The sequence below is a fragment of the Lissotriton helveticus genome, chromosome 12 (genome assembly GCF_964261635.1).
Source record: "Lissotriton helveticus chromosome 12, aLisHel1.1, whole genome shotgun sequence".
Classification (NCBI taxonomy): Eukaryota; Metazoa; Chordata; class Amphibia; order Caudata; family Salamandridae; genus Lissotriton; species Lissotriton helveticus.
Window position 1 is genome coordinate 120,769,122 of NC_136073.1, and position 15,000 is coordinate 120,784,121.

Below are 15,000 nucleotides of genomic sequence, written 5' to 3' on the forward strand. Positions count from 1 at the left end.
GCCTGGTTCCTTTGCATATGCCGGGGTTTACTACATACCATATCCCCGCGATTAGCTCGGGTAGAGGACGACCCTCGGGGGTGCTTCTGATCTGGGTTAGTATCGGACTGAATTGGTCGATATTCAATTGCAACATTCCCTCCCACGATATTTTGCACTTATCTATTGGAAGAGCTAAAGATACTGTCCACCTAGAGGTATTTAACATCTATGTCAGAGGGTCATCTGGCACTGAAGCGATATCCACTCTAGCGGTCCTTGACTCTGAGCTGTCAGCCATTTCTAAAAAGGCAGGGATCATCATTGCAGGTGATTTCAACTGCACCTTTGAGCCCCTGAGCAACGAAGATATCTTGGGCACCAGGGACGAGGACTCTAAATGGGCTATACCACCACTCAACTTACCCCCCAATAAAGAAATGGTCTCAAAGATCTATGCAAATTAACACTCTGGCCCTAGAGCACAAGTTACTACTTGTGTAACGATATATCTGTAAGAGACATTAGTTAGTATTAGATTCCTTACCTTAGAATATCCCCAGGCGTCAGACTGGATCCGGAAACTTTTGCGTAGCAGTACCCCTGCGCGTCGGTAGGCGTCGTCTGCGGCTCCGCGTCCGTCTTGGGCGCTGTGATGACGTTGTCGGAGTACTTAGACGCCGCCTCCGCGTGGTGACGTCAGTTCTTAGACACAGCTTTTCCGCGCCAGAAACGCAGAGCCATGTCAAAAAACCAACACTGGTGCCATTGAAACTAGGGCCCTGAAAGGGGTTAACCCTAACCCTAGATATCGGTTCGCAGAAAGGGGAGGATGGGTGGGTCGGTAAGGAATCTAATACTAACTAATGTCTCTTACAGATATATCGTTACACAAGTAGTAACTTGTGCATCTGAAAGAGACACGTTAGTATTAGATTCCTTACCTTAGAATAGATACCCCAGCAATACCAACCCCGGTGGTGGGTCTGCGAACCAATAATCACACCAGAAAGTCCTGGAGGACAGAACGGCCAAAGAAGCCATCCCTCCGGACTTGGCTGTCCAGGCAGTAGTGTCTTGCAAACGTGTGCAGCGATGCCCACGTAGCTGCCTGACAGATGTCTTGTAAGGGCACTCCCCGGCCCAGGGCAGTTGTAGTCGCCGTGGCTCGGGTAGAGTGAGCCCGCAATCCAACAGGGGGCTCCCTTTTAGCCAAGAAGTAGCATGCCTGGATACACAAGATGATCCACCGTGAGATGGTTCTCTTGTGCACTGCTTTCCCCTTCTTCGCGCCCACGTAACCAACAAAGAGTTGGTCATCCACCCGGAACTGGCGTGTGCGATCCAAGTAAAATGAGAGCGCACGTTTTGGGTCCAGACGGTGGAGCTGCTCTTCCTCTTTAGAGGGATGCGGTGGCGGGAAGAAGGTTGGCAAGGTGATAGACTGCCCGATGTGGAAGGCCGTGGCAACCTTGGGCAGGAAAGATGGCTTAGTACGCAACACCACTTTGTCCGGATGGACAGAAAGGAAAGGTGGAGTACAAGAGAAGGCCTGGAGCTCACTCACTCTCCTGGCAGAGGTGATGGCAACCAGGAAAGCAGTCTTCAGAGTTAGAAGGCGTAGAGGACAGTTGTGAAGTGGCTCAATGGGAGCGCACATCAGAAATGTAAGAACCAGGTTCAAGTCCCACTGAGGCATCACAAACGGAACAGGAGGAAACGTGTGTGTGATGCCCATAAGAAATCTATGTACAATAGGGAACTTGAACAAAGAAGGTTGATCAGGCAGCCTCAGAAAGGCTGAAAGGGCAGAAAGGTAGCCCTTGATAGTGCCCAGAGCAGAGCCCTGCTGGGCAAGAGAAAGAAGGAAGAGAAGAACCTCAGAAAGAGGGGCAGCAAGAGGATCCACAGCCTTTGCTGTGCACCATGCCACAAATCTGTTCCACCTGCAGGCGTATACCGACTTTGTGGTGAGACGCCTGGCTGCCAGAATGACGTTACAGACGTCAGGAGGCAAGTCAAATGGCCTCAACTGTCGCCGCTCAATCTCCAAGCATGGAGGTGGAGACTGGACAGGTTCGGGTGGAGGACCGTCCCCTGCTGCTGCGACAGAAGGTCCTCCTGAAGAGGCAGACGAACCGGGGGATCGACTGACAGACTGAGTAGCTCTGGATACCAGTACCTTCGAGCCCAGTCCGGAGCCACAAGGATGACTTGGGCCCGGTCGCGCTTGATCTTCTTCAGCACTCTGGGCAGAAGTGGTATAGGCGGAAAGGCGTACAGTAGACCGCAGCTCCACTCGCGACGAAAAGCATCTCCGAGCGAGTGCCGCCTTGGAAATTCCAACGCGCAGAACTGATGACATTGCGCGTTTTCTTCTGTGGCGAATAGATCTAACCAAGGCTCTCCCCATTGCTGAAAGAGGCCTTGCGCCACGTCCGAGTTCAGACGCCATTCGTGATCCATCATGCACCGACGGCTGAGCTCGTCCGCCCTGGCGTTCAGAGAACCTGCCAGGTGTTGAGCCACCAGGGTCACACCCTGGCGTTCCAGCCATTGCCAGAGGCGCAGAGCTTCCTGGCAAAGGGTCCACGACCCCACCCCGCCCTGTTTGTTGCAGTACCACATGGCGGTGGTGTTGTCCGTGAACACCTGCACTACACTCCCCCGGACAGAGGGGAGGAATGCTTTCAGTGCTAGACGAATCGCCCGTAACTCCAACAGGTTGATGTGGAGCCGGGCCTCTGCCGGAGACCAGAGGCCTCTGATCTCCGCCTCTCTCATGTGGCCTCCCCAGCCCTGGAGGGACGCATCCGTCACAACTACGTGCTCCGGTTGGGGAAGGGAGAGGGATCTGCCGCTGACCCAATCGCGGTCCGTGAGCCACCACTGCAGCTGTCTCGCAGTGCCCTCCGAGATCAGGACGTGGTCGGATAGGTTGCCCTGATGCTGGGCCCACTGAAACTTCAGGTCCCACTGCAGAGCCTGCATCCGCCACCTGGCGTGATGCACCAGCAGGATGCAGGAGGCCATCAGCCCCAGCGTCAACCTGACTGAGACCCGGTATAACGGCTGAAAGATGGGAATCAGAGCCTGAATATCCCAGACCCGCTGCTCGGGTGGATAAACCCGAAACCGCGCCGAGTCGAGAACCGCTCCGATGAAAAGGAGCTTCTGAGAGGGGCACAGGTGTGACTTCGGCACATTGATGGAGAACCCCAGCTGATGCAGGAGATCTGCCGTAGTCTGGAGGTGGCTGACGACTGTCTGGGGCGAGCCCGCCTTCAACAACCAGTCGTCAAGGTAGGGGAATACTGAAACCCCTAACCTGCGCAGATGAGCTGCGACCACCGCCATCACCTTTGTGAACACCCGTGGGGCGCTGGTAAGGCCGAAGGGGAGCACGGTATACTGAAAGTGCTCGTGGCCAACCGTGAACCGCAGGTAGCGCCGGTGGGCCGGCAGGACGGGGATGTGGAAATAAGCGTCCTGCAAGTCCAACGCTACCATCCAGTCTCCTGGGTCCAGGGCAGCTAGGACCTGAGCCAGTGTCAGCATCTTGAACTTCTCCTTCCAGAGAAAGCCGTTGGCGTTCCGTAGGTCCAAGATAGGGCGTAGGCCCCCTTTGCCCTTCTTGGGTACCAGAAAGTAGTGGGAGTAGCAACCACACCCTACTTCTGGCCCAGGAACGCGCTCGATGGCCCCCTTGGCCAAGAGGGCCGTAACTACCTCCTGCAGAAGTCACAAATGATCCCCCGATACACGGTGGTTCTGTGGTGGCATGGCTGGAGGAGTCGCCTCGAAGGGGAGGGAGTAGCCCCTTCGGATGATCTGCAGCACCCACCTGTCCGAAGTGACGGTGCGCCAGTGGAGGAGGTGATGGCGAACCCTGCCCCCCACTGGCGTCACATGGGCCTGAAAGCACGGACTAGGAGGGTTTTGAGGCGGATGCTGCGGGGGGAAGGTGTGGACTCACCTCGCCGTTGTCCCCGACCGCCGGGACGGCGGTTCCCACGGCCGCCATCGCGTTGGGTATTACCCTGCGGAGCGTGGCTGGCAGCACGTGTGGGTACACCCCTTCCGTGGCCACGAAAGGAGTGAAAGGCAGCCGATTGCTGGCGCGGGGCCGAGAGGCCTAGGACTTGGCCGTAGCCCTGGAGTCCTTAAAGCGCTCGAGCGCATGGTCTGCCTTGTCGCCAAAGAGGCGACGGCCATCGAACGGCATGTCCATCAAGGTGTTCTGGACATCGGCCGAAAAGTTGGCGGACCTCAACCAGGCGTGGCGTCTGACCGCCACCGTCGTTGCCATCGCTCTACCCAGTGAGTCGGTGGTATCCAGCCCACACCGTATGGAATATTTGGCTGCATCCCGGCCCTCCACAAGGGCTTGGCCGAGTTTGGCCCGTACCTCCAACGGACACTCTGGCAGCACGTCCGCGACCGTATCCCACTGAGAGTGGGTGTAGCGGCCCAAGAGGCATGCGGTGTTGGAAGACCGCAGTCCCAGACTTAGGGACGAGAAGATCTTTTTGCCGTACTGCTCGTACCTCTTGGATTCCCTGTCCAGCGGTGCCGACGGGAATGCGGTCTGGGAATTAGAGGCCTGGATGACCAGGCTCTCGGGGGTAGGGTGGGTGGACAGGAAACATGGGTCGCCCGGGGCGGGGCGGTGGCGTCTGGCCACGTTCCTATCTACGGGCGAACCCGTAGCGGGCTTGGACCAAGAGCCCAGAAGAACATCGGTCAAGGCCTCATTAAAGGGCAGCAGAGGCTCGGCCGAGCTTGACTGCGGTTTAAGGACCTCAGTGAGGAGATTAGTCCTCACGGCCGCGACGGGGAGCTCAAGGCCCTGGCAGCCCTCATCAACACCAAACTGTAGGTAGCCCCCTCCTCCGAAGCCACGGTAGGAGGGGAGACAAAACCAGTGTATGGAGAGGTGTCCAGGCCACTGGCCTCCCCAAGGTCTCCTGCCCAGTCCTCATGAGACTGACACTCTCTGGTCAGAGGGTCCTCAGACCCCTCCCAATCCCCTTCATCACCCATCTCCTGAAACTCAGGGTTCTCAACTAATGGGTCCTGTTCATAGAAGTGAAACTCCCCAAACGACGTCTGGAGCGGCGCCCATCTGGGCCGTCCCGACGCCGGAACAGGAATGAAGGGGGTATCGGGGACGGCGCCGCCCGAGGATGGCGCCGGAGGCGACACCTGATGGTCCGACGCCGGGGAGGTCGTAAGGTCCATCGGCGACGATCCAGATCCCGAAGAAGGTCTAGCGGCGTCCCGCGGCGCCGGGCCCAAAGGCGCCGGCGGCGCCGGGACAACTGGACCCCGCGGCACCGGGCCCGAAGGCGCCGTCGGGAGAGCGGGAACCTGCGGCGCCGGGCCCGAAGGCGGCGTCGGGGCCGAAGCACCCGAAGGCGTCGGGGCCGAAACCCCCGACCCGCTAGGGGTCCCAGACGGGTCCGCTGGGCCCGAAGGCGCCGCGGAGCCCGTCGGAGGAGAGAGTTTCCTCATGGCCATGAGGAAGCGCTCGATCTCCTCCGGCGTCGTGTTGAGCCAGGGACCGGAGGGCGTGGAGCTGCACGCGGCGCCCGCGACTCCGACGGAGCCGCGTGGGCGGTGTCACCCGAACCCCCGGCTGCATCGCGCGAGCGCCGGGGGGAGTCCGCAGAGCGATGACGCCTCTTGGACTTCTTGTGCTTCTTACCTGACGACGACTCCGACCCGGAGGAGTGCGGCCTGCTCTCAGAGCTGTGGTGGCTCCGAGCCCGCGACCTGTCCCTCGACCTCCCCTGGGACCGAGACCTCTCGCGGCGCGGGACCGACTGCAGTCAGAGCAGGCCTTGTCGTCGTGATTGACGCCTAGACAAGTTAAACACAGGTGGTGAGGATCCGTCACCGACATCAGGCGGTAGCAATCCTCGCAGTGCTTAAAGCCGGCCATCCCTACGGCACCAATCGGAGTCGAAAGACTTCGAAAAATGATCAAAAATCAATCAAAAAGTTAGTAAAAAATTGACTAGGGTTACTGCTTTTTCCAGATCAGCACTTGGTGGCGCGGAAAAAAGAAGAACGGACGTCGGCACGCGGAGGCGGCGTCTAAGTACTCCGACGACGTCATCACGACGACGGACGCGGAGCCTCAGACGACGCCTACCGACGCGCAAGGGTACTTCTACGCAAAAGTTTCCGGATCCAGTCTGACGCCTGGGGATATTCTAAGGTAAGGAATCTAATACTAACGTGTCTCTTTCAGATGCATAACTTAAGAGCAGCTAACGGCAGGACCTGCTCGGACCCTAGCGGGTCGTGTACTTTTAATAGGATTAGCTCCCCCTCCCGTATCGACTATATTTTGCTAGATGTGTTTCTTTGGGCTGACCTCATCGATATGGAGGTCATCCCGAGTCTCGACAGTGACCATAATCTCCTGTCCATGCAACTCTCCCGAGTCATAGACACCTTTTTTATTGACATGGGCACAACACCATCACAGTCTACTAGGGAGGTTGAACCATCCAATTGCAATCGGCGCTTAAAGTGACATATGGTCGCTAAACAGGGCCAGACCCTGGAATGTATTAGGGATCTGCTGGAACTGAAGATTCTTGAGCTCGATCAACTACCTAGTCTCACCTCATTGGCCTCGCAGGATTCAAAATGTATTGAAATATACCAGGAGACCACCTTTAAGATAGGGGAATTTTTCTGTACAAAGAACAGTGGGGGCCGCAAATCACATTCTACACAAGCAAAAAATTTGTGGCACACTGCCCTCTGTCAGGGAAAGAGACAGGAGCTATCCTTGGCCCTTAGAGCTAAGGATCAGTTAAAAATAACCTTAGCGAGAAAGACTTACTATAGGACCATAGATAAAGCCAAGCGGGCATGGGAAGAATCGCACTGGCAGGAGCTCAAATCTGCCGCCCAGCTTAAGGACTCCACCTTATTCTGGGAACTCATCAATGTCAGTACAAGAAAGGGAGATGCCCCAATCCCAAACCATATCACAGGCCGCCAATGGTTTGAGCATTTCCATGGCCTGTACTCGGGAGGGGAATTCGACAACAGAGCTGGGGCGATGGATGGTCTCCCTTGGGACTCCGGATGTGGGGGACGCTTTTGAGCTCAAGGAGGTTCAATCTGCCATTACAAGTATCGTGCCTGGCAAGGCGGCAGGTCCTGACGGCTTCCCAGGCTATTTATTACGCTATGATGGTGAGCTTTGGGCCCGCTTCGTTCTCCGGTCCTGAATCGCATTATGGGCGGCTACCCTGTTCCAGATTCTTGGAGGGGTGCCGAGGTGGTGACGATCTACAAGATTCGTTTAATCGACGTAGTGCAGAAGGTGATTGGCAGGGTCCTCCTCATGCGATTGAGGTCCTGGATAGATGAAGATGAGGTTTTGTCCCATTTCCAGGCAGGATTCAGACAGGGGGTGGGCACGGTGGACCAGGTCTTAGATTTTCCATGATCTATTGGAAATCGGTAACGATCGAAAAAGGCGCCTTTACTTGGCGTTCATTGATCTTAGAACAGCCTTTGACCTAGTCCCACGAGCCGAGCTTTGGCGGGTCCTGTCCGATCTGGGCGTCCCCTCCTTGATCTTGGATCTGATTGTGCGTCTGCACGAGGAAAATTACGCCAGAGTGAGGTGGGGCCGACAGGGGCAATTGACTGAGAGAGTTAAGGTAGAGAGAGGGGTACGCCAGTGGTGCGTCTTGGCCCCAACCTTGTTCTCCCTTTTTGTTAACGGGGTGGTGGACCACCTGAGGGAGGATCCTGCCGACGCACCAATCCTGGCAGGAGAAAAATCACCTACGCTGTTTTTTGCAGACAATACCCTCCTGATCTCTAAAAGCCCGATGGGCCTTCAAAAACTGCTGGATCGGTTCTGTCAGTTTTGCAAGTCCAGAGGCTTATGTATAAATACAAATAAAACTAAGCTAATGGCTTTGGCCCCATCCAAGCGCTTTAGAAATACCATCAAGCTGGATGACTCCCCTTTAGAACTAGTCGAAGCTTTTGACTATTTGGGCGTACGGGTCAACAACTTGATGAAATGGAACTGTCACTTGTCAAAGATGCTACTTAATCATAAACGTGTGTTGGGGGCAATAGCAAGACATCAGCGCCTCTCCCATAGCCGACCTGTTGCCCCTGCCATCAAGGTATATGAGGGGAAAGCCCTGCCTTCATCTCTGTACGGGCGGAACTGTGGGCTTTTGAGAACATCACAGAGTTAGCGAGATCAGAAAACAAGTTTTATAGGGACCTGGTCTCGCTATCGACTCCTCTGGTTCCTCTCTGTTACGATTTTGGGAAACATTCAATCAGAGATATAGCAAGGCTGCGCCCTCTCTTATTCTGGGTACGCCTTAGAAGGACCCCCGAACTGTGTAACTATGCTTCTGGCTTGACTGAATTGCTTCGCATAGACAAAGGCCGCAAGATACCTTGGGTTTCAAAATTGAGGCACTTGGTGGGGGACATTGGGCTAGCAGACGCTTGGGAAAGCCAGACTCCGCCACCCAAGCAAGTAGTTAAGAAGGCCGACTGGGAGTGGGTGTCCAACTAAACAACACGAAATCTGAAACATGGTTCCCTGACGGAGAAGTTTCTAGACTCCAAGCCCTCCCCCAAATTAGAACCTTTTCTAGACTTTATTGAATCCCCTAGAGACAGGGCATTGTAGCTGAAGCTGAGGTTTGGTACACTACCTCTGAATGCCTTCACTGCGGGGTGGAAACCTTTGGGAAAGAGGGAAGGAGGGTGCCCTGGTTGTGCTTGCCCCACAGAATCTATCTCCCATTTCATCTTCGCCTGTCCAGCGTATGGCCAGGCGAGACGGAAATGGTTGAAACCTGAATGCTCAAATCTGGGAACTAAGCACCATAGGGAGGCACTGCGCATTCTTACAACAGACACCTCTGTCCCCCGTGTAGTCTGTGGGACAGCAAAATATCTGGGATACGCTTGCTTAATCAGATCCAAGCTCCTACGGGCGTATCAGTTGTTGATTACGGAGTTCTGGCAATGCCCTCTGTTTTGTCCCGGTCTCCATCGAAGCGATGTTTTAAAATTCATGCTTTTAACGGGTTTTTTTTAACTGTTTTTTAAACATTGCTTTTAAATTCCATTTTGTATTGTATGTATGACAATGCGATACTTTTCTCCTTTTTAATAGAAAAAAAGGATGTATTTTTGTCTTTTAAATTGATGTATGAATTGTGTACACTTTTATGATACATTGTATCGAATAAAGTCATACAACGTCGACGACGATATACGGAAACTCCCCAGGCAAATAATGTATTTAAAAGCCAGGCAAATTAATTGTATATGAAAATATCTGCAGGAGCTCCAGAAAGTTACAACATTGAACAGCCTTACTCAACACTAATCACCTTCTTGGGGTGTGAGGCTGAAGCCTGGGACAGCTCCCACAGGATGAAGAAATGGGCACATTTGAGAGCTGGTACCATAATCTGTAAAACAGAAAGGAAGAAAGGGGCTGAGACAGTGAGAAGAAAGGGGCTGAGACAGTGAGAAGAAAGGCATGGCTACCATGGACAATGTTCAAAAACATAAAAGTACGCCAACTCATTTTAGACCTTGGCAGCATATGAGGGTGACATTGAGAAAAGAGGAAAGCTGAAGCATTCCAAGCGGTGACCACTAAACTAGAGGATTTGAAAGCAAAAGAAGAATGACTAAAAGCCAGATTTGGAGACTGAAAGAAGAGAGCCATGGGCAGTAAGAAAAAAGCAGAAGTAGACAGAAAGATGGAGACATAATAAAACGGACACAAAGCTTGTGAGAGGAAAAGAAAATAAAGCACACCAGCTGTAGATATAATTAAGTCACCTTCAGCTAAGTGAACCAATATGCAGCAACCCTAACTGTGTTCTCTGTTGCGGGCCTGACAGGGGACCACCCTTTGAGTATTCCAGTCTTAAGTCATCTAAGCTGTGGTTAATTGCACCAAACTGTCATTCTCTCAGTAAAGACTATCGTTCTTCTGTAGCCCTTCTTACACTAAATCTCCTAATGCCCATAATCTTCTCTTACATTATCATTACCCATAAAGAAATAATTACCCTTCCTTCTTACCCAGAAGACTATCAATTTATGTTACCTGTTTGGGGATCTCTCCTGTGTCTATTCCTCTCTTCAGCAGCTGACAGCACGGATCGAAGAGTTCCCACCTGGTCATATTGTGAGCACTGCAGCAGGAAGGCAGAAAACAGTGGCATCTGTAACAGACAATCTACCCACTACAAAATGTCCAAATATGGAAAGTACACTAAAGCCGTAGCACATCACAAAGAAGCTAAGAAAGGAGGGTAGCTGGAAGTAAGACATCCAAGGGGGAAAGGAAAATAAAGAGATGGACTTCAGGCAAAGTTCAGCTTTCTCTACACCTCAAAATTTGAAAGAATGCTGGCACCATCCGTGTGTGGAAATAAATTCAGTCTTTGTTAAAAGGGAGACAGAATATGTAGAGCAAGAGTAAATAAGTGATGTATAGCATTAGAACACAAGTCACTGGTTGATAAGGTCACAGTAAAAAAAAATAGATAAATATACATGAGGGAACCAACTATGTAAAACTATCCTTGGACCAAGCAGACTCCAAATCTCGATTTGTCTAAATAGTTGGCTTTCATGGGAGCGGAAGAATGAGACAACTACCACCCAGGCTGCCAACCAGGCGCAAGCTTGAGCTGAAACCACAAACAGCCGCCATTCATATTTGGCAGGGGAATTGTCCTCTTACACTGCCATCAGAGAATGTGGGTAAAGAAAACATGGATCCACGTTCCAGAAGTTATGGAGAATGATGGAGCCCAGCCACTTCTTATATCCAAACTGCTTATACCCAAGTAGAAGATTACTTAGCATAAGCTTCTCAGGCGAGTGCCAGAAGGAGTTTGGTTGCTAGATTTATGAACAAGAACCATGTGGTTGAGCAGTAACTTCACTTCTTGCTTCTCCTCCTCCCATTTAGGAAGTGATTTACCTGCTGCAATATTCTACATCTAGACAATTCACTCACTTGTGGAAAACAGAGATACGCTTCATTGTAGCCGACATGTTGTATATTTCATCTTCATCCACTTCGCTGGCCTGATGGACCACCACAGATGCAGACCACATAGAAAATGAGAGAAAATATGTTACTCCTGTTCATCATTAATGCTCTGATATGTCTCTCAGCATGAAAGAAATCAATTGTGAAGGCCTTGTTTGTGTCACCATGGTAAGCGCCCCACTGCATACTTTACTAAATGTTGGCAAAGTAATCACCTGCCACTATTGACGGAGTATATACCATATTAAGGAGCCTAAAGAAACTAGGAAAATTACATTCTAGCTAGAGCTACTCTTTATTTTCTAGGTTTAAAAAATGCTGTGATAAGTATGAAATCTCTCACCTTAATTGTTTTCAAGTAAATGCCTCTGGAAGCAATGTGCTCAACATATTAGAGACATGTCACACTAGATTAAGAGGAACTGGCAACTACATTCACACGGTAAAATGAAACCCATTAGCAAAAACAATAAAGCCACAATGCCAATTAAGATCTGCTTGTTCCAAGCCCAGAACCTATCTCCTCCCAAATCAGCTGAACTAATTTTAGATCGCAGCTCTTCTGCTTCTGTCAAAATACTCCTTTATAGGAGTCCATGGTCACCAGAGTTTCCAACCCTTGTGCCAAATAAGCTTTTGTCAACACTGCAATAAGTCACATCAGTCCTGGACAATATATTCTTAGCACAGTTCCCCTCAGCTGACATTGAAAGAGGCCATTGGTCGCTATGAAAGTATTATTTTAATCTCTTAATTCTGTTGATGGGGAATGGGCACAGGCTTACAAGTGAATGGATAAATTCAACCTAAACACCGGTGGGGCACGAGAAAAAATATATACTCAAACTCCCAATGCCTTATTCATACACTTGAAATGCCATACCATGTATTAAGAGAAGAAACTGTGCAGGAAGCATATTCTCCCACCTGAATATTGGGCCTGATGAAAATGTATTTCAAATAGAGAAACAAGTTATAAAAGGGGGAGCAGAAATTTCTGCCCGTCTGGTCTTGCTTTCAGGATCTCTTCTAGGCCCACTAAGACACACCTGCATTATCTCCTCAACTTCCTGCTGGAATTTGTCCACAAGGCGGTCGATAAGTTGACTGACAGCAATGTTGACACGGTTGTAGATAGCCAGTTCCTCATTACCAAGGACATACAGTGCACGAGCAGATGCCTCTAGCACCTCCTGATCCGTATGCTTCTCCACAATCTCCTGGATCTGCTTCAGCAGCAGGTCAAGGTACTGCACACCAGAGAAGGATGGTTGAACAAGGGTTAAATTGATACCACCAGTATACACTATATATTTACAGATTTGAAACCCTCATCCCTCTGCAGCCGTAAGAGAGCTCCTTGAATCAATAACCAAGTCCCTACTGTTTTGAATCAAAGAAAGTATTATGAAATGAATCTTACTTTCTCCAATCGACTGGTGCAATAAATCTCCAACTCTAAGAAATGAGGAGCACGAAGCAAGATGGCAACCTTCTCAGTATCAGCTGAAAACTGTTAAGAGGGACAACAAGTTAGAGTCAACCAGCAGCGCTTTCCAGGTCACTGAAAAGTATGCTCTGGCTTTGATATATTGAGCGAGCTTCCTACACAGTCAGGAATTTAATTTGAAGGAAAAAGTTACTTGTCATTCTAGCTGTCATGGGTATTCTCTCAATTGATTTTCAGTTAACTTTTACAATATGGGTGAGATTACACAAGTTTTGCAAATCTAACATTTGAAATGCTTAACCATCTTAGCAAACCCATGGCTGCAGGGGGCAACATTTCCATTTGATTTTCAAAAGGTTTTATTCAGCAAAAGGTAAATTTTATACAGAGAAACCGATGCATATGACTCGGACTGCAGGATTGAGTTCATCCAATTTAGATGTTCATTGCCAACGGCAACCTGTTTCGACCTTGTGGTCTTTTTTAAAAGCCAAGTTGTATGTGAATGTACAACATTCAAATAAAGTTAAAGTGATAAACATAAAAATCAGACAGATCATCCAGCTAAGGTATGGACACTGAAGGCAGACTATTACACTGATCTGTTTATTCTGTTGCCTTTGTCTTATGAACCCCTGTGCTACTAGGCCTCCCCCCATACCCCCCCTTTGCTAAGCCTTCTTTTCGCTATTTGGGGTAGTTCGCGTTTAGGTTCCTGTAACTTGTTGTCCACATAAGGTATCCCCGTCAAATTTGCATCCTTCGCTACAGGGCTGCGTTGCAGAGAGGAGGTGGTCTGAGGCCACGCCCCTTTTTTACACTTCTCTGCAACGCAACTCTGTGGCGCTTACTGGAGGTACCTGGTGGGCTAGTTGGCCCCCAGGGACCCTCAGGATTCAAGGAGACTCAATCCCCAAACTTAAAACACGCCACAAGACGTGCTTGCACACGTCACAACAGGCCCGCCCCGTCCCTTCACCACTGTTCAAACGCGCCCGTGGCGCATTTTAAGTTGGGGGATTAAGTCCCCTTGAATCCAGAGGGTCTCTGGGGTCCAACTAGCCCACCAGGTACCTACAGTAAGCACCACAGAGCTGCGTTGCAGAGAGGTGTAAAAAGGGGCGTGGCCTTAGACGCCCCTCCCTGCAACGCACCTCTGTGGCGCATACTGGAGGTACCTGGGGGCCAGGGACCCCAGTATTCAAGGGGAATTAATACCCCATTTTTCAATGTGCCAGGGGGTGCGTTTGCTGAGTGCTGCAGGGGGTTGACGGGACCCCCGGGGTGATGGCAGCTTTTTTTTTATTACAAGGGGGGCTGTTTGGCCCCCTTTTTTTACAATAATTGGGGCCCTGGGGACCCCATCACCCAGCGCCTGCTCTTTTTTTAACATTTCAATGTAAAAAAAGAAAACGGAAGGGTGCCACGCGGCCCCCCTCCCGAGGCCTATTTCGCCCCGAGGATCCCATCCCCGGGGCATGGCCATATATTTTTTTTAAAAATTAAGGTGGGGGGCTTGCGTGGCTCCCCTCCTGAGCCCATTAGTGTCCTGAGGCCATTAGTGCCCCGGGCACCCAATCCACCGGGGCTGTGCCTCTATATTATTTTTTTAATTTAATTTAATTTTAATCAGGAAGGGGGGGCCGCATGGCCCCCCCATCCCTCAGGGCATGCTCAATAATTTATTCCTTTGAGGGAGGAGGGCTGCGTGGCCCCTCCTCTCCAGGCCGATGTCGACCCCGGGGACCCCATCCCCACGCCATTCTTTTAAAAAAAAATTAACAGGAGGGGGGCCTTGTGACCCCCCCTCCTGCGCCACTTCTGGCCCCGGGGCAGCCCTTTCCGCTGGGGAGCGTGGGGGGGAGCCCCAATGCCCCCACGGTCCCGCCGGCTCCCCGCCTCCTGCAGGAGCCGGCATTGCTTTTTCACGCGGGGAGGTGCCGACATGCAGCTAGCCTTGTGGAAAAGCAATCTGCTTTGGATTTTGGAAGCTAGAGCAGGAACCCTGCTCTCACTTCCAAAATTCAAACCAGTGTTTGCTATGACAGGGCGGGAGCTGCAAGACTCCCGCCCTGCCACAGCAAACAGCAGTGCCCCGGGGGTGGGCACCCCAGGACAATGCAGGAGTCGCCCTGGGGGGTGGCGGTCCCCAGGGCCATCAAGGGCTCCAGGAGGGGTGCTGCGCGGCCCCCCTCCCTTTGTCACAACAGCCCCCGGGCTTGTGTTGGCCCGGGGGTCCTTGTCAATAGACTATTCTGTACAATATTTACAAAGTTTGTTCCACTAGCAGGAGTATCCAGATTTCGTGGAGGGACGCCTGGCTGCCAGAATAACCTTGCATACTTCGGGGTGAAGGTCAAAAGCTGTCAACTGTCGCCGCTCAATCTCCATGCAAGGATGCAGAGTGTGGACCGGTTCGGGTGGAGGACTCTCGCCTGCTGCTGTGACAGAAGATCCTCCAAAGGTGGCAGCCTGA

The 15,000-nt window shown here is 51.6% G+C and overlaps 1 protein-coding gene across 2 annotated transcripts in view; it reads right to left on the reverse strand.

Moving 5' to 3' along the window:
* Nucleotides 1–15,000, reverse strand: part of STAG3 (STAG3 cohesin complex component) — a 1,426,160-nt gene that overhangs the window by 372,970 nt on the left and 1,038,190 nt on the right. For both annotated transcript variants that reach the window (XM_078669437.1, XM_078669436.1), the window contains exons 18-22: nt 12,498–12,587; nt 12,124–12,324; nt 11,039–11,109; nt 10,118–10,205; nt 9,387–9,467 (exon numbers count right to left, since the gene is read on the reverse strand). In XM_078669437.1, the coding sequence (XP_078525563.1) occupies nt 9,387–9,467; nt 10,118–10,205; nt 11,039–11,109; nt 12,124–12,324; nt 12,498–12,587 (531 nt within the window). The remainder of the gene's footprint in view (nt 1–9,386; nt 9,468–10,117; nt 10,206–11,038; nt 11,110–12,123; nt 12,325–12,497; nt 12,588–15,000) is intronic.